Source organism: Crocodylus porosus, unplaced genomic scaffold, assembly GCF_001723895.1.
Source record: "Crocodylus porosus isolate Cpor-Errol unplaced genomic scaffold, CroPor_comp1, whole genome shotgun sequence".
Lineage (NCBI taxonomy): Eukaryota > Metazoa > Chordata > Crocodylia > Crocodylidae > Crocodylus > Crocodylus porosus.
This window is the reverse complement of record NW_017728910.1, coordinates 32,947,746-32,967,105: the sequence shown is the minus strand read 5'-3', so window position 1 is coordinate 32,967,105 and position 19,360 is coordinate 32,947,746. Positions and strand designations below refer to the sequence as shown.

The window sequence follows — 19,360 nt, the reverse complement described above, 5'->3', positions numbered from 1 at the left end:
TTTCCCTTTGACACTTTCTCTAGTTTCCAAGGTTTCTTCATGAGAAGGCATGTGGATGTAGATGAAAAGTATCTTTAACCTGCCACAGCAGGACAGAAACTAGAGGCTGCACTGAAAGGAAACTGAATGTGAATATGTACAAGACATACTTACAACATCTCTTGGATACTGCATGTTTAAATCCCATTCCCTTATCTTAAATTTGCTTTTGCTTTTTTGTAAGATAACTGGACAGAAAGTTTGTCTTTTATATATTATCTAAAACCCCTACTACTTTTTGGATAAAAAATAAAGTAACAGTCCTCCCAAAACTAAGATTTCAGAGCTTATGCTAAATTTCCACATGCAGTTTTCTCCTTCTCAAGTATAATCTGATAGTGAAAAGAGCAGTAATACGTACAAGAGAGTATTGGGAACCGTACTGTAGGACTTCACACCTACATGGTGCAGCAGGACAGGGAATCCTTTAATACAACTACCACGAACAACCTCATGGGAACTTTGTAGTGCCCAGCGGTAAACAGATTTTCTCCAATCCAGCTGAATGTTTCTTGGGAACAGAGACAGAAGGAATATGCAGTGGGACTGAATTTGTGGTGCTGAGGGGAAAATATATAAAATTACACACTATGTAAGGTTCTAAATATTAAAGAGCTAGAAAACATTCTTGCATTTTATATATTTGTCCAGCCATATGTTACACTCCAGAGCAAGCCACTAGGACTGAGGAATGGCACCAGAATTTTAGTGTTCTCTACTGGTTCTAAAGACACAAAACAGGATCTGTTCCAATTTGGAACATTATCTACACAAGTGTGTAGTTGGGGTTTTTTTTTCAATAAAATCTATTAGACAAAGTGATACAAATTACTGCATATGTGAGGGTAAGTATCCTGTTGTCACTTGCACATAGATTTGCAAAGCCCACATTAAATTAGAAGACATATACCCATGGCACATTAAATACATAAAATGGACAAACACTGGTAAGTTCTGATGTTTACCATGCTTACCGAAACCGTGTGCAATTCTTTGGCTCAGAACTAGAAGATCAGAACTGAAAGAAGAGTCATCAAGATGGCTATAAATCCAAGGCAGCGATAATATCTCGCATAAATTTTCCAGAATCTGATCATCGAGCTGGCTTTTTACTAAGGAAAACCCCAAAAATATATTTACCAGTCTATACTGCTTATGAAACAGATGCATATTATACATTCTTAATTTGTTAAAGTGCAAACAAAACCATCCATGTATTAGAATTCTTCATTTTAAAAGCAATGGGGTATTAAAGCCAATTAAAAGCAATTCTAAAATTTCATGAAACATTCAAACATACAGTATTATCTACACAGTTCATTTCTTAGGCAGGTTCACTAACCACACAATAGTTCTTTCTGAAGAAGAAACAACAGAGGCACAGGCAGTCTTCAAAAAGTAGAATGATGCTCTTTCCACACAGACAAAAAAATCTCCCCATTTTTGAGGGGTGATAAAACTCTCTTTAATGCAACCTCTATGCAATGGAGTGTTAATAAGAGACGCTCCGTAAGTGAAGATCATCTTGACCAAGAATCCGAATTTAAACAACTTCTCACCTTGAATATAAAATAAAGCATCAACAATTTTCACTATTCTGTCAATGATGGGTTCCAAGTTATCAATCTGAGCAGCAGCTTCTAACAGTTTTCTGCAGAGTTTCACTATTCTCATGATAAAAGCAGAGGAAATCCAGGTCAGTTGTACATTCACCACAGAATCTGAAGACCGGGTAGCATTACGTTTATGATTACTCAAGCTACGAGTTATTTTATGATCCACGCTGTTAAGAAAGACATTTAGAAATCATATGATTATTGTAACATTTGCTAAAGTATAATCAAATTCTTACTATGAAAAAACAACGTCAAAAAGCAGGTGATTTATACAAAGCTGTACATAAAAATGTACCCAAATAACCTTACACAAGTTCAAAAAAGAGTGCCTATATAACTGAAAGAAGCCATTAGACAATGGTCATCTTAGTAATTTTACCTGTTAGAATTTGGAGGAGAACAATGAACCGTACACAGGGCAGCCAGTCGTACTATTACAGTAATCCCTTCTACAGTCTGAAGAACATCTGCTGGTAGACTGTCTTGTTCAAGGAGAAATATTAAAGATTCAGCTTTCTTATTTACTGCATTCCACAGCGTGCTCTTCACATTCATGTTCACAGAGTTTAGCCTGTAATTAAACCAATACAAAACAAACAAAGTTATATCTTCTGCAAAGTAAAATCCTTATAAAACAATTCTAGAACAAACTAGTTTTTGATATGGGAACATAACAGTAGAATAGGAGAGGGCAGAAATTTTCCTTTTCTGTGACCTTTAGATAATAAAATATGAACTAATAAATAACATTCATTCATGCAGGAAAAATGTTTTGTTCAGTTAGCCTTAAAACAGTTTCTTTGGTGGGCTGTAAAAAGTACAAGTGTATATATGTCAGATATGACATAATAAGTTTTCAAAATATTATCAGAGGTCATATGCACAGTTGAGATATTTCTCTCTCAAATTAATATAAAAATAATGATTGAATAAATCCCATACACTGGTGGTACAGGTGATTTCTTTTGATTCTTTATTGACAGACTTAGTCGTTTTCTTTTTTCTGGAACTTCATCACTACTGCTGCTCCATCCATCTGTATCAGAAGCATCAAGCTGGTTCCAATGCTGAAACTCCTGAATGATCTCCAGACCTTCTGTTTTTAATGCTACATAGAGTGGACTCACTGCATACTAAGACATGTATACAAACAAAAAGTTAGCATTAGACTGTTTCCTCTTTGTCAAACGACAACAAATAAATGAATAGTATTTTATTACTAAAAAAGCAAGAGCACAACTTCAAGACAACTCCCGAGGGTACACAAAACCTCTGTGCAATTGTTACAGAAAGCTTTACTTAATGGAATGTTCCTACTGAACTCTGTAAGATTAAAAGAAATATTAACTTAGATCACTCATAATACTTACGTAATGAGAGGAAAGTTTCCATGTGACTAATGCAGCTTTCTACAACACTTTCTGAGAGATTACTAGCAGTAGTCCTCTTTCATTCACAATGCTTAGGCAAAATGCATTCAGGAAAATCCATTTATAATTAATATAATATACTACAATTAATGTAATATATACACAATAGAACTTAGAAACTTCAGTCACAGAAGACAGACCCCCATTATACTAAGAACTGTAAAAACAAAAAAAGAGTTAAGCTTTAACCCAAAGACTTTGCAAACCAATATGAGACAATAAATGAATAGACAAGAAAGGTTCAAGTAACCAATGTCATCAAAATGACAGACAGTGGACTCAGCACAGCAGTAGCTTGCGTTTCAATAGGCTTCATGGCAAAAAAGTTAAGGTGAGACTTGAAAGGGATGTGGAAGAAGACTATCAAATATTCACAGGAATGTTCTCAGGCATGAAATATCAGGAAACAAACGCTACTATGTATGCCACTTGTATCTTTGATGCTGGATTGATTAAATCAATTTGCATGCAAACCTGAAAATATGCTTGATATGACTCTCCTACCTGCTAAACTAACTGATATTGTTGCCAAAAGCAAGAGGCAGTTGTATACTAATATCCTGTAATGATGTCATACTCTTCCCAGCAACACGCATATCCATTACTGCTCTGAATTTAAACATTTTTAAATATAGTAGTTACTTGAATCCAAGGTTTTTCCCTCCCCCATTGCTGGAGTAGGAAGCTCCAAAAATAGCTCTGGCTCCAACCTTGACCCCAAGGCTCAGGCTGAAGCCATCACTGCTACAACTGCTGTTGCATGGCCAAGCAGGAGCCAGAGCCAGCATGTGCTATGTGCCCCTGGTTGGAACCAATGCCACAACTTGGAGTAAGCAGTGGTGGCCAGGTGGCCCAAGAATTGGAGGTAAGGGGCAAAATGACAGGAGGGGTCAGGCACCAAGGAATGCATGCACCAGGGGTCAAGGCAGGAGGCAGGGGAGCCCCAAATAGCAGGGGAGGCAGATGCCAGGGAGCACAGGCACAGCGGTGAGGGGTGGGTGCTGGGCAGTGCAGCCATGGCAAGGTTAAGGGAGAGTCAGGCTGCCCCTGCTTTTCCACCTGCTGTAGCAGTGGGAGAGAGGGGACAATTTTAAGACAACCCCCTTATAATCAGATTCAACACCAGGAAAATTATAACAAATTTATACATTTTCCAGGTAGAGAATTAAATTATTGAGGGCAGGGGTCATAAATCCAACGTAATCTTGGATGCAAGTAAACATGGTAAATTCAGTAAGGTTCCTCCAGCATCTTACTTGGAAAAATCATTTCTCCATCTAAGACACGAAGGCAGAAATAACATCTGAAAATTTCAACAAGCTTTGAAATGTACAGATGCACAGGTGGAATAAAATGCCCTCAAGTACAACAAAATAATACGTGCAAGGAACACCATATGGGTTGGTCAGTCCTCCATCATCCCATACTACAGCTGAGACTCCCAGCTCTCTAGGTTCTGCATGTACTGCCACTCCTGGCACTCTGGGCCCTCATGTTACTCTGCTCCCAGCACTCTAGGCAACAGGACTACAGGCACTCAGGACGCTACAAGCACTGCAAGAACCCTGCACTCCCCCCTGCCATGGGAGAGCACTCACCAACATCAGCAACTTGGGGATGGGGGAAAGGATGGGGAAAACAGAGAGGTAGCCCAAGAACATGGGGGCTGCAGAGAAGCACTGATAGTCCCCTTCCATTCCTGCCTGGCCTGGGCTACTGCCTGCATGCATCTGGATTTTGGAAATATTTCAAGCATTATGTTTGTCCACACCCACAACCTTAGATGACCTCCTATTTATTTTTACAGCACCTAAAATGTGCAACACAATTTAAAATACAGACAGTACACTGTAAATTCTTCAAGTCAAGTACAATCTTGTGCCTCAGTTGTATATGCTATATGGGGAGACCTCTCCATCTGCAGTGTCCCATGGGCTGTATGAGACACCACCTACACACAAAGTGCAAAACTTCATATAAAAGTTATATAAAGAGAACTATTAGAAAGAATAGAATGTTTTAGGAATATGCTTTATTCGTAACCCAACTTACTACCCCAGTTGCATTTCTGAAATGGCTAGCATCTAGATAAACTCCCTTGCACAGATTCTGTATACTCAAGTATCATAATGACAGAAGAAAAAAAAATAGTTTTTCAAATTAACCTACCTCTTGATCTACTTGACTTCCAAGTACATCAACAAAAATTGTGCATATGATGCCAATATGGGCCTTTCTATCTTGTAAAGCAGATTCGTATCCAGCTGGCACAAACTTCAGAAAATATTGCAGTATATGACACAAAGCATCTTTCAGTTTTTCAGACTGGATGCATCTGAGCACGTTTGCTTCAAACAATGCACAAAGCTTCTCGAGGAGCATATATAGGTAGATGGGTTCAATTCTTCTATAGGAATCTGCTTCCAACAGGAACAATGTCCTCACCAAGAGCAGCAAAGGTTCTTCAAAGAGTTCTAAATTTTCAACATCTGTTTCAAGTATTGACTGCAACAATCCAAAGAAGGCCGTAAAGAAGGCACTGGCAAGTTGCTCTGGAGGCCCTCCTAGCTGTATTAATTTTACTAAAAAGATCATGGATAGAGATTTAATTCTTGGACTACCATACTCCAATAGAGAGCAGCCTATTCTCCACAGAATAAGGTCCTGTCTTGCACAAAACAGATCAGGAACAATATCAGTTAGAATGGTCATTAATGTGAATTCCAGGCATTCAACATTGGGCATGCCCACCAACTGCAATGGGGCTGAGCTTAAATATTCTAAATTATCATTTTTGTTACTTGAAAATCTATTTATTTTTACTGGCCAGACCAACAACTCCCTGTGGAGTTGCCTCTGTGTCTTTCTTTCATGCAAGAAAATTAGATCTTGGAAAAGTTGTAGTAAATCTCCTGTTAGCACCTCAAAAATGGTGCAGCTCTTTGATTTAAAAAGAAAAAGCAAAGAACAGATGACATCACAGATATGCTTATGTAATGCGTGGCAGTTTGGAGTTGAAGCAATTCGTAAAAGTCTTGTTATGATCCAATTACTAAATTCTAGGAAAAAACAAAACAAAAACAATATTGTGATTCATATGCTAAGAAGGTTATGTAAAAACCACTTGGTATAAATGATTCTTCCTTAATTAAGTACTGTTTCCTCCTTTAATATGTAACCTTTAAAAATAGAAAAACAAAGAAATATAGAAGTGGCAGCCTCTGAACACTGTACTATGCTATAAGGAATTCTTGTCCTGGGCATCCATCTCAAACTGCAACTGATGGCTGACCTTCCTTTACACCACAAGTCCCCTCTGCTATTGCAACTGCTTAAAGTCATTGTCTGCTCTTAGGCAAGTGGCTAACCTTGTTACCATACACGCACCTGTTTTAAACTGTTAATCTGTGTTCCATTCTTTTGCCTCTATTGTGGGCACACAGGGGTTTCCTGATAGCTTTCCCAGGTGAGATTTTTAAAAAGTGTGAAAAGGAGGGCATAAATTCTAACTGAAGAGATTATTTGGTCAGAAGACCTGACCTGCCTTACTCTGTCCTTACGCTTCTTTGGCCTACCATGTTTTATGGTACTTACTAAAATCCAGAAGAAAAACAGAAAGTTACCATGACATTTAGGATTAGTCCCAGATGGGAGCTGGTTTGTATTTTAATGGTTAAATGATCCAGAAATCTGTCAGAAAATCCGATCAAGAAATCCAAAAATCTGTCCTTGGATATGTACTGACCTATTTTCATTTGGACAAGTCTAACATATTTACAGTGACAGGCCATCAGAGATTCATTTCACTGACAACATACAGTACAAACACATGAAAGAGAAAAGATATGGAGATAAAGGAAGTTTGTGTAATGTGCTGACCTTAATATAAAATATGTTAGGCAATGGGTTGGCCACACTTAATGGGGGGCTGCTCTGTTACAGCTTAGCTCCAGGAGTAGGATTACTTCCAACCCAGGTCACACAACCACCATTGAAACTGCAGGCACCACTCTCCCTTACAGTGCAACCACTGTCATTTCTTCCAACTGCCTGGTTGCCATACAGGCAAAGCCCTGCCAAAACCACCCCATCAATAAAGACCCCCAGGTCCACAGGCCAGATAAAATGGCTCCAAAAACTGTACCCAGCCCATGGGTCATAGGTTGCTGATTCCTGTGTTAGACTATTTCTTGTAATTAAATTAGGCCAAAAAACCCCAAACAAACAAAAAAAACAACAACTCACCGATGCAACTGCACACAGCCTCTGGGAGAGTTTCACTTACACTTACGAACATAAGTGGAGAAGATTTCATGATGTGTTGAATAAAATCAAGCAGCATCACAGAACTTGGCTGAGAATCATTTTTCTTAGCAAGTTCCAAAGCAACTTAAAAAAAAAGATAAACATACCCATTAATACTACACCAAAGAAATGTAATTATTTTAATCATTTTTCAGATAAAATAAACTTTCCTTATGGAACCTTGTATTGTAACCTCTAAAATTCACAATGCTTTTTATCTTAGAGGTACCCCAATACGCTGGTCTATATCGTATCAGCACTGATAAAAGGAAAATCGACATTCTTGTCAATTGGCTTTTATTGGCTGATAATGTCACCGATAAATGCTGCATGCAGTTGCAGCACGCATGCGATCAGGAATGCAGCGTGGCAGCTTGGAAAGCAGCATCCTGATGGTAAGTTTGTGGGGGGAGGGGCATGGTGGCGGGAAAGGACGTGGGGGGAACTGATTTGAGGCCCCTACAGTGAGGGAGGGAGTGGGGCTGGGGCTGGGACACATGCTGCTCAGACAGAGCAGGGCAAGGTGCAGGATAAAGCCATCGGTGGCTCATCTGGAGGGATGTGGGGTGCTGGGAAGGTGAAGCAGCTCCCACTGCTGTGTGCACCCTTGGGGGAGGTATGAGGGCATGTGTCCCCCAGATATGTTTGTGGGGCAAGGGCAGGCTGCTTGTTGCAAGCTTGGGGCTGGGGCTGTACTGGACTCTTCCTGGCGGGGGGGGCGGGGGGAGGAGGCAGGGCGCGGCAGTGGGCTGGGCCAAGGGATCACCAGGGGCAGGGCACAGCTATGGCAAAATTTGGGCTGGCTGTATCCCACCCCATAAGTCCCCCTCCCAGCACCATCCCTGCCCTCTCCCAGCCCAAGCACAACTCTGGCCCAGCCCCCGAGCTGAGAAGAGGCTGGCACAGCCTGCCCTTGCCCCTGTGCAGATCCAAGGGGCACATGCCCCCCACACCTCTCCTAGCAGTACCTCCCCTGGCAGGAGCCACTCCTCTCCTTCTCACCCCCCTGGATGAGCCACCCATGGCACCGTCTTGTGCCCTGCCCCGGCTGTGCAGGACCTGCCCCAGCCCCATGCCCTCACTTACCGTGGGGGCCTCAATCTGCCCCCCCCGCAACAGATTTACCAGCCAAATGCTGCTCTCCAAGCTGCTGGGCTGCATATTGGCAATTGGATCAGTGTTGGCCAATATGGCTGGTTAGTAATTGGCCATTGGTATCAACCCAAAAAATCTGTATCAGTACACCCCTACTTTATTTCTAAATATACCCACTATAAGCTTTCTGTAAAATGCAAACACTGTATTCCACTTCTTATCACAAAAATAATTTGTCACATTAAATAAACAAAAGGTATTTGGGATTACCATAGGTACTATGAGAATGTATTAATATGGAATTAGTTTAAGTGTATATACAATGAGTGGAAAATAGAAGACAATAATAGCAATAGTCTTTACCAACATAGCTAGTAGAAGCTGTAGAAAGAGCAAAAATAATTTCTAAATCAGGGAGAATGGAAATCTTTCAGCTGTCCCCCAGAACAGTTGCACTGGAATATTTTAATTAAGTATTGGTAAAACTGGATTATCATGTAGTTCCATAAATGCACACCAAAAAGTAACTAGGATTCAAAAGCCACATTCAAAACAGAATTAAAAAAAAAAAAGTCAACATTGACAATCCCTCACAGTCAAGGATGACCGTCTTTCATGGTGCTCTCATTTATGGGTCCACAGATGGCTGACAAGGCCTATCTAGGATCAACAGACTGTTGCAGCTTGGGCACATGTTTCCATGCAGGGTGGGTTTCTCTGAGTTCTTGGTTTGGTCTGAAACACAGTTTCTGCCGCTCCTGTTTTTCCATCTTCTGTTATCATCATAAGGTTTCAAAGTACTGAGATCCTTGCAGCAGACTCATCCTCCATTTGGGGTGGCCCTGGGCAACAGTCTCCTACGAGTTGATGTCAATGCTGCATTTTTTCATGTTGGCCTTAAGGATGTCTTTGAGGTGCTTCCTCTGCCCTCTTGAGAGTACACCTTGACTGAGGTGAGAGAATAAAACTTGCTTTGGGAGTCTGGAGTTGGACATCCAGATGATGTGGCTGGATGGTGATGTGGTCACTCAAAAGTTGATTTTGAATGACCATTGCTTTAATACTTGTGGTATTAGCTTGCAAAAGGATGCTAGTGTTAGCGTGCCTGTCTGCCCACTGGATTTGAAGGATCTTCTTCAGGCAGCATTGATGGCAATAATCCAGTGACTTGAGGTGTCTCCTGTACAATGTCCACATCTCAGCTCCATACCATAAGGTGTGGCTTATAAACCATGAGTCTGATTTTGGATCTGATGTTGTGATCTTCAAACACCTCAGGTGTGTGAAGGCTGCACTGTCACATCTGAGGCAAAGTTAGATTTTTTTGGCAATGTCAGCCCTCTGTGAGAGATAGCTTCCAAGGTATAAGAAATACTCAACGTTCTCCAGAGTCTCACTGTGAATCTGAATTACTGGAGCTGGGAACTGCTCATTAAGAGCTTATTGATGGAGGGCCTTAATCTTCTGACTGTTAAGCTTCAGTTCCATTTTCTTGCATGCCTCAGTACAGATGTCAGTGATTGCCTGAAGGGCAGCTTCCGAGTAAGCACATACTACAGCATCATCAGCATACTGGAGCTCAATGGCTGGGGTCAGGATGGTCTTAGTTTTAGCTCGCAGCTGGCCGAGATTCAAGAGCTTACCATCCATTCGGTAATTCCCCTCTGACAGGAAGCTTGCTGGTGGTCAGATGTAGCATCATGGTAAAGAATATTGAGAAAAGTGGTGGAGTGATGACAAAGGCTTGCTTAATTCCTGTCTTTATCTCAAAGGGATCTGTGACAGATCCATTACTGAGAACCACTGTTCACATACCATCATGAAGCAGGCAAAGAATGGTAATGAATTTTGGTGGCCATTACTACTTCAACAGGATCCTCCACAGCTCTTCTTGGTTGGCAATCAAAGGCTTTCATCAGGTTAGGGGTGGCCACATAAAGAGCTTTATGCTATTCCCAGCATTTTTTCTGCAGCTGGTGAGCAGTGAAGATCACGTCAGCTCTGTCCCTTGATGCCCTAAACCAGGGGTGGGCAAAATGCAGCCCGTGGGCCAGATGCAGGCCTCCAGGCCATTCTCTCTGGCCTGTAGGGCCCCTAAAAAATTTAGAAAATTAGTATTTATCTGCCCCTGGCTGCCTGTTATGCGGCCCTTGATGGCTTGCCAAAACTCAGTCAGTGGCCCTCCGCCCAAAATAATTGCCCACACCTGAGCTAAACCCACACTGATATTCCAGGAGGAGCTCTTCAGCAAGTGGAAGGAGATAGTTCGGGAAGGTACTTGCAATGATCTTTCTTGTGGTGGACAGCAAAGTGATCCTTCTGTAATTTCCACAGTTGGACTTGTCTCCTTTCTTGAAGACTGTCACAAACATGGTGTCCCTGACATCATCTGGGATTACCTCATCATTCCAGATCCTTAAGGTGAAGGTATGGAGCTGTGATGTGAGCTTCTCTACCCCCCTGCTTGAAGATTTCAGCAGGGATCCCATCAGCTTCAGATGCCTTGCCAGTCTTCATCTGCTTGATGGTTTTCCCAGCCTTGCCCAGAGTTGGAGGGATTCCAAGATAATTTCTGACTAGATGTTGTGGAACAGAGTTGAGAACACTCTCATCAACAACAGTCTCAGCTGAAAAGGTCTTCAGAATGCTCCTCCCAGAGATGGCTCTCCTTTCCTTTATCAGGTCTTCTCCATCCTTAGGAGGATCCTTAGGATGGAGGACACGTAAAAAAATGTACTTGTAGAAATGCAGAAGATACCAAATTCTTCATATAACTCAAGATACTTAAGGAATAACAAATACATCATATTGTACATCCCATTTATATATTTCCTAAGTGACAAGTTCATTGGGGAAAATGCTGGAGCTGCATATAAACTAGCAGGTGAAATTATGTCTTGGAAACAGGCATATATTATTCCTTTTATATTTTATTGCAGAGAATGTATAACTATGTAAATCCCGGATACTGGCAATGCATGCATTTCACAAATAGTACAGCTTTATCAACTCATGGTAATGACCAGGAGTCGCAATAAGATTTAACACAGGGTGTTAAAGTCATTTGGCCACGTGAGCTGAATCTGGAGCATGGGGACATGTCATCTGGCACATGAAGCTGCCTGCAGGCCCAGAAGTTTGGTAACAGAGGAGAGGCAACAGCATTACTGTATTTACTTAAGTAAAATATGTTGTTCCTCCTCCTCCCCACTGTTTAACATGGAGAGAAAGACCCTCAATTTAGAATCAAATAGGAGGCAGAAGGGGGCAAGCAGCCGTTTCGCCTCCAGCTTCGGTCCCAACCCCAGGTCAGGGCCAGAGCCACCACTGCTGCCTGTCCCCCTGCTGCTTCTCCTCTACAGCCTTGGGCCTCTGCTGCACCCAGTCTGTCACCCTCCCCCCCCACCACACTCCCCCTTACCTTTGCCCCAGTGACAGCAAGGTCCATTCTTACTGCAGCCTGAAGTATGGAGCATGACCCCAGCCCAGCGCCATAGCAGCAGTGCTAGCTCCATGCTGCTGGAGCCATGCTCTATGCCCTAGGTTGCAATGGGGATGAAGCCTGCCGGCACTATAGCAAAGGTAAGGGGGGCGTTGGAGGGGAGCAGGGACCTGAGGCTGCAAGGGACAGAAGTAGCATGGAGAGGGGAATGAGGAAGGGCTTGAGGTTGTGTGAAGTAGGCACAAGGGGGAATAAACGTGGGGTGGAGAAGGAGACATGCAGCAGGAGACAAACCTCTCCCCATCCCCCATCACCTCCACACTGCCCTAGGCTTGTCTGGCCCTCCAACCACCACCCCATGCTCATCCACAGGGGCACAAATGCCACAGCCGGGAGTAATCCAGACTGGGTCATGAGTGACTACAGGGCTCTGGAGGCTGACTCAAGGGGTCGGGGGCGCAGGTAGTCTTTTCCTCTGTGCTCCCAGTTGCAGGCCACAGACCTAGGAGGGAAGGATGCATCGAAGAAGTGTACCGATGACTCTGCTAGAATATGTTATATCTATACTATGGTTATGCTTATGCTAAGCTGCCATTTTAAATGTATTTCCATTTTGTAGAAAAAGAAGCAATAAGGATGTGTGTGTGCGTATGTGTGCGTGTGTCCTGTGGATGTATGACTGATAGTTGGATAACTGCAACAGGTATTAGACAGATGGTATGAAATATTTAGAGTAAACAGAGATAACTATAAGGATGAAGTGCAGGTGGCGATCCAAGAATGTGGAGCTGATATGAATAAGAACTGAAAAGCAGACTGGACTGTAAAAACAATACGTAACCAGTTACAGTCCAAAAGATGAGCAAAAGTGAAGAATTGAGTGGTGATTGGTGAAGTCTTGAGGCATCAATCAAAGTCTGCCCCACGAAGATCAAAGAGCAGTGAAGGCTGAGACAGGATGGATGCCTTAACCAACAACACCAACTTACCTGCACGTCAAGAGAATTGAAGCCAGCGCCCCTCTTGACTAACTATTGCTTTGAACAAGCCTGCGACTGGCCACCACAATGTGACTCCAAGTGACATGAATAAGTGGCTTGGTGTGAATGAGTAAGAAAAATTATTATGTAAGCTGCTAAATTTGCCTGAGTTATCCATATATTATGCAATAAACCTCAGTTTGCGAAACCCATCTGTTGATCATATAGCCAACACTACCGAGAGGGCTTCTGTTTCTTAGACCGAAGCGCGCACTTCAGGGAGAGAGGACTCCCAGGAAGGGATGGCATCCATCTCACAAGAAGAGGTAAGTCCCTATTCTTGGCTATTATGACCAATCTTCTAGGCAGGGCTTTAAACTAAGTTCAATGGGGGATGGCGAAACACTGGCTGCAGCAGGCCTGGGGACCAGCACACAAGTAAGCTCCAAAGCTGGGGACACTAGGACAGCCACTCTTGCAAGAGCTGAGGGAATGGCTCTCCCTCAGCATGACAGGAAATTGAGGGTCTCAACTGGAGGACTCAGGTGCCTGTACACTAATGCCAGGAGTATGGGAAAGAAGCAGGAGGAGCTAGCCCTCCTACTCTCCAGTGGGCATTTTGATCTAGTAGGGATTACGGAGACCTGGTGGGACTTCTCACATGATTGGAACTGTATATATGGATAGCCATACAGGGCTACAACCTGCACAGAAGGGATTGAGGAGGGAAGAAAGGTGGAGGTGTAGCTCTCTATGTGAGGGAGCAGTACACCTCTTTGGACACCGACATTGGCTCTAAAGAAGAGCAGCTCAAAACCCTCTTGGTCAAACTTGGGGGGCAGGGAGGAGGGGGAATGGTAAGAGAGACCTAACTGTAGGTATATACTACAGACCACCAAACTGGGGGGAGGAGCTCGATCTGGAGTTCTCTCAAGAACTGGCAGAGACCGCACGCGCACGGGACATGGTTGTTATGGATGACTTCAATTACCCAGACATCTCTTGGGAGGAGCACTCAGCTAAGTTGGATTGGTCACCTGTATCGAAGAGGTCTACCTGACTCAGAAAGTACATGGGCCAACCAGAGGTAAAGCTCTCCTAGACTTGGTCATGGCCAAAGATGATCTGGTGAGCAACTTGAATATAGAGGGTAGCCTGGGTGACAGCAACCACAAAACCATCACATTCACTGTCCATCGCAAGGCAGGCAAATCAGCTAGCAGGGTCGAAGTTTTGGACATCAGAAAAGAATTTCAACAGGCTCAGGACAATAGTAGGGTAGTAGGAGAAGCACTGCAGGACCAGGGACTGAAGATGAAAGGAGTGTATGAAGAGTAGCTATTCCTCAAGGATATGACCCTTGAAGCACACAAGAAGTCCGTTCCCAGGCAGAGGAAAGGTAGCAGAAGGGCTGGTAAGACCTCTTGGCTTAATACGGATATCATGGTTCTCTTGAAAAATAAGAAAGAGGCATACAAACAACAGAAGCTTGGGACGGTCCCCAAGGAGGACTATACAGCAACAGCCTGCACCTGTAGGAAGCAGGTTTGAAAGTCTAAGGCAGAGACTGAATTTAAACTAGCCACAGAAATCAAGAACAATAAAGAAGTCCTTCTTTAGGGATGTAGGGAACAGGAGGAAAACAAATGGAAGTGTGTGAACACTGCTTAACAACTCAAGACAGCTAGCTGCCAAAACTCAGGAGAAAACTACTTTGCTCCAGTATTTCACTGGACTAAGGGAAAATTATACTACAGAAGGTTCAGAATGGGCATGGTGGGAATAACCGCCTTCCTACTGTTGACATTGAGCTGGTACGTGATCAGTTAGAAAAGTTAAACATGGTTTAACATGGTTAGAAAAGTCAACAGGACCAAATGAACTTAATCTGAGAGTGCTGAAGGAGGTGGCAGAAGTCACTGCAGGACCTCTGGCGAAACTCTTCCAAAACTCGTGGTACTCTGGGGAGGTCCCTGAAGACTGGAAAAGGGACAATGTTGTGCCCTTTTTCAAGGAGGAAAGAGGACCCAGGAAACTATCGGCCAAATAGCCTAACTTCTATCCCAGGGAAAATCCTAGAAAAATTCTTCAAGGAGTCTATGTGCAATGGCTTCATTGCAAGTAGGTCTTGTCTTACTAATCTCATCTCTTTCTACAACCAGGTAACTCACTACCTGGGTAAGAGAGAGGAGGTTGACACTGTTTACCTAGACTTCCAAAAGGCCTTTGATCTAGTATCTCACAATGCTCTCACAGGAAAATTGGAGGATTACAGGCTTATTTGCTTGACAATTAGGTGGGTAGGAAGCTGGCTGCAGGGTAAGACCCAGAGTTTTAATGAATGGATCTGTGTCGCCTCAGTGAGAAGTGGCCAGTGGTGTCCCTCAGGGGTACACACTTGGTCCAGTGTTTTTCAACATCTTTATCAATGACTTGGATGTTGGGGTAATGAGCTCACTGGCCAAGTTCGCAGACGACACCAAATTATTGGGTAGTGTGGTCAAGCTTCAAAATAAGCTGCAAATACAGGGGGACCTAGACAGGCTGGCAAATTGGGCAGATCAGAACCAGACAAAATTCACCATTAAGAAATGTAAAGTGCTCCATCTGGGGATGAACAATCCCCAACATTCTTACAAGCTCGGTGGCGCTCAACTGACTAGCACTCAGAGCTGTCCCTAGGGGTGTGTGGAGCCTGGGGCACATCAGCCTGTGTGGGGCTGGGGGTGGGGAGGCCGGACCGCAGAGCCGGCAGCACACAGTGGCCGCAGCAGGGCCTGTACAGCAGCTGCCCCACTTGCCCACCCCTAGGGATGGCCCTGCTAGCCCCACGACTGAAAGGGACCTAGGGGTAATAATAGAACACAGTATAAACATGAGCCGTCAGTGCGATGCTGTAGCCAGCACGGCAAACAATACTCTGTCTTACTTCAATTGATGCATCTCAAACACAACCAAGGAAGTGAATCTTCTGCTTTACTCAGCATTGGTGAGACCACAACTGGAATGTTGCAACCAGTTCTGGGCGCCGCACTTCAGCGAGGACAGGGAAGAGAGAAACAGAGTCCAGAGAAGAGCCACCCATTTGATCAGAGACTTGCAAGGCAAGCCATATGAGGAAAGGCTGAGGGACTTGGGTCTCTTCAGCCTAAAAAAGAGAAGGCTGAGAGGGGACTTGGTAGCAGTTTACCGCTATATCAAGGGCTCACCAAACAACTGTTCACCAGGGCACCCTTGTGGAAAACTAGGAGGAATGGCCATAAACTCCTGGAAGACTGTTTCAGGCTTAACACTAGGAAAAACTACTTCTGTAAGGGTGTTCAGCCTGTGGAATAAACTCCTTCCAGAGGTGGTGCAATCACCTACCCTAAAAATCTTCAAGAGACTGAACAATCACCTCACTGGGGTCACCTGACTCCAGTTGTCTTTCCTGCCTAGTGCAGGGGGGCTGGACCCAATGACCTTGTGAGGTCCCTTCCAGCCCCTTACAATCTATGAATCTATGTCTGCCAGCCCACTCCCTGTACCTCCACTGCTCCCTCCACTGCCTGCCCCATTACTGCACCCCTACACATAACATGGTTCCACTGACGGCATGCAGCCTGCAATAGCTCCACTGATGGCATGTAGCCTGCAGGCTGGATCTTGACACCTCTGATTTAGCAAGGGCTACAATAAATCACAACAGTATTCTAAAATTAAAAACTAAAGATGCCAAAAATAAGAACTCAGTCCTGCAAAATGTTCAAATAAGGCATGGCAGGATTTATTTCTTCAGTGAACAGAGCACATTTATGATGCAGCCTCCTTGCTTTCTAATACATCGTTATACATGTATGTACATATACTTGCACATGCACACATGCAGTGCTGTAGCAAGGGGCTGGAGACAAATGGGGTGACTGCCCTGGGCACTAAAGCGAAGCACTGCTAACAGGATGGAGCCGTGAGCAGCTCATTTGGGGGGACGTGGGGATGGGGAGGGGCGGCTCCCACCACTGCATGCAATCCCAGGCAAGCACTGAGGAGGGGAATGTGTGCCCCCCCATGAGCTGTGTGAAGGGTAAGGTCGAACTGCTGCTGTGGGCTTTGCCCTGGGCACCAAACTTCCTTGGCATGGCACTGCATACACGTGCACAGATGTACATGTAGATCGGCGTGTGCAAAATGCAGCCCACCAGGTCATTTTATCCAGACCGCGGAGCCCCTAAAAAATTTAGAAAATAAATATTTACCTGCCCCTGGCTGCTTGTCACGTGGCTCTCAATGGCTTGCCAAAACTGAGTAAGTGGCCCTCCGCCTGAAATAACTGCCCACCCTTGATGTAGCTCTATGGACATACACAAGCATATGTGCAAGCAGAGGCATGTGCACAAGCATACACAAGTATGCACATATACAGGCACACACAAGCACTTACACTAGCATTTATTTAGACAGCTGTAGCTCACTCAACTCTACTGCTGTTATGCTAGAAACTCTGCCATTATAAAAATAAGCTGCTTCCACACTGGTCTGCTAAGCCTTTGCTGGGAGAAGACCCACAGGTTTGTTCCTAACCAAGGGAGTTTCGCCCCACTCCCGGCAGCGGGGGGTGCGCCCTGAAGCCCCGTTTCCCTTACCCAGGTCCACATCCGTGAGGATCCTGTCAACGAACTGGCAGAGGATCTGCCTGGGCTTCTGCACCACGCTGGGGTAGTCCTCGGGCCCGGCGCTGCGGGGGAAGAAGCGGCGCGTCAGCACCACCCGGTGCCTGAGCCGGCCCTCAGGCTTGGAAACACCGGTACCTCCCTGAGCGCGGCCACAGCGCCGCTTCCCCAGCCTGCCCCGCTCCGCGCGGGTACCGCTGTAGCCCGGCCGCTCATGGCACACAGCGGTGGACCCAGGTGCCCGACCGGCCGCACCTACCTGCCCAGGTCGCGCAGCGCCGGAACCATAGAGGCCATGCCTAACCCCGGCTCCGCCATCGCGCCCAGCGCGCCACAGCTTGCGGGGGCGGGGCTAGCGCTCGGGACGGCGGCCGTCGCGGACCAAGACGACTCGGTTCGCGCGCAGCACGAGCACACACGCCTTCCCCTGCGGCTTCGGAGCGTCACAAAGGCGACGCGCCACCTCCGCGCCCCGCGCGCGCGGCGCCTGAGCCGAGGCCGGCAGTCCGGGCTATGGGCGGGTTGCAGGGCGCCCCGCGGGGATTTAGGCAGCTCAAGAGGTCCCGGCTGGACGGGAGCAGGTCCCCGCCTGGCAGGTCTCAGTCACCCCGGTCACGGCCGGGGGCTCTAGGCGGCGCAGCCGGTCCCACGCGCGGCACCGGCTGGAAGTAACTGGGGGGTTCTGGGGGCCAGAGCAGCTCCACACGTGGCAGTGGGGCAGGCTCTCAGTAACTCAAGGCACGGGGGCCGGGGGGGGGACTCTAGGTGTCTGCAGGCGGCTCCACGTCCCGCCCCACCCCGCGAGGGGCGCTGAGCTCTCCACTAGTCCCCGGGAACGCAGGAGCCCTGGTGTCCCCGCGTGCGAGAGGCGGGGCAGGGCGGTGGGAGCCCCAGGGAGATGAAGACGGTGCTTGCCGTCCCCATCAGTCCCGGCAGCAGCGGGACCTGGCTGGGCTCGGCCCGGCTGCCTCCGAGCGGCCCGCCCACCCCAGCGCGATTGGCCCTGGCAGCTGCCCATCCGGGGGATGTGGCGGCGCCCACAGCAGGTGTCTGCTGGATCTCGGCAACTCTTGGTGCAGCCGCCGCCGAAGAGGATCCGCGGACGGGGCCGGAGCAGGAGCAGCTGCGGGCAGAGGTAGGGACGGGCAGGGCCTGGGCAGTGGGGAGCGGGCTGCGCTTGTCGCCCCTTCCCTCGCCTGGTTAGATGCATCCGCGGGGGTTCACGTGGCGGGGGCAGGATCTCGTGGCACGGATCAACTTCTCCAGCCTCTTCTCTGTGCCCAGGCAGGCGCTGCTCTTCCCGGGAGGCTCTTTTAATATAGTATGTGCCAAAACTAGAGGCCGCTTTTAAAAGTACAGTTCATTCCTCAGAAGATGAGCTGTAGTAGGTAAGGCAGGAGAGGGGATAAAGTGCTGGAAAAGCATTGCCTCAACTGTCCTGTCAGACATCTCCCCCCGTCAACCTCCTCCCTCATGCGGGGGCAAATTAAAGACACTTTTTATGAAAGGCAGTAGGACGTGACTGAGATTGTGGAGCTCTTGTGCCTCTTGCCTCTCCGTATGTAAACAGTTTTTCCAGACTTCAGGAAATACACAGAAAACTATTTATTCGTATGTGTCTACTGATGTCTACATATTCCCCTGGATGTTATTGTCTAAAGGGAAGTGACCTGACTTGGGCTTTCTTTATTGAGGAGGGCAGTTTATTGTGTTTGTTTTATGAAGTCTTGCCTGCATTGTTTGTAGTGTTGCAGAGAAGCACACACTGAAATAAAATCCTCTCTGTGGCTTCTGTTTCTGGTGC

The 19,360-nt window shown here is 45.9% G+C and overlaps 2 protein-coding genes across 4 annotated transcripts in view; one reads left to right on the top strand and one right to left on the bottom strand.

Annotated features, from left to right (window-relative positions):
• Positions 1-17,902, bottom strand: part of ATR (ATR serine/threonine kinase) — a 78,562-nt gene extending 60,660 nt beyond the window's left edge. For all 3 annotated transcript variants that reach the window (XM_019532977.1, XM_019532978.1, XM_019532981.1), the window contains exons 1-9: positions 17,816-17,902; positions 17,530-17,621; positions 7,331-7,474; positions 5,255-6,144; positions 2,598-2,788; positions 2,035-2,226; positions 1,599-1,822; positions 1,014-1,151; positions 401-599 (exon numbers count right to left, since the gene is read on the bottom strand). In XM_019532977.1, the coding sequence (XP_019388522.1) occupies positions 401-599; positions 1,014-1,151; positions 1,599-1,822; positions 2,035-2,226; positions 2,598-2,788; positions 5,255-6,144; positions 7,331-7,474; positions 17,530-17,621; positions 17,816-17,874 (2,129 nt within the window). In that variant the 5' untranslated portion in view covers positions 17,875-17,902. The remainder of the gene's footprint in view (positions 1-400; positions 600-1,013; positions 1,152-1,598; positions 1,823-2,034; positions 2,227-2,597; positions 2,789-5,254; positions 6,145-7,330; positions 7,475-17,529; positions 17,622-17,815) is intronic.
• Positions 17,903-18,564: 662 nt separating this feature from the next.
• The window catches only part of PLS1 (plastin 1), a 71,182-nt gene continuing 70,386 nt past the window's right edge, over positions 18,565-19,360 (top strand). Inside the window, exon 1 of the mRNA XM_019532976.1 lies at positions 18,565-18,691. The gene's annotated coding sequence lies outside the window, so the exon portion shown is untranslated. The remainder of the gene's footprint in view (positions 18,692-19,360) is intronic.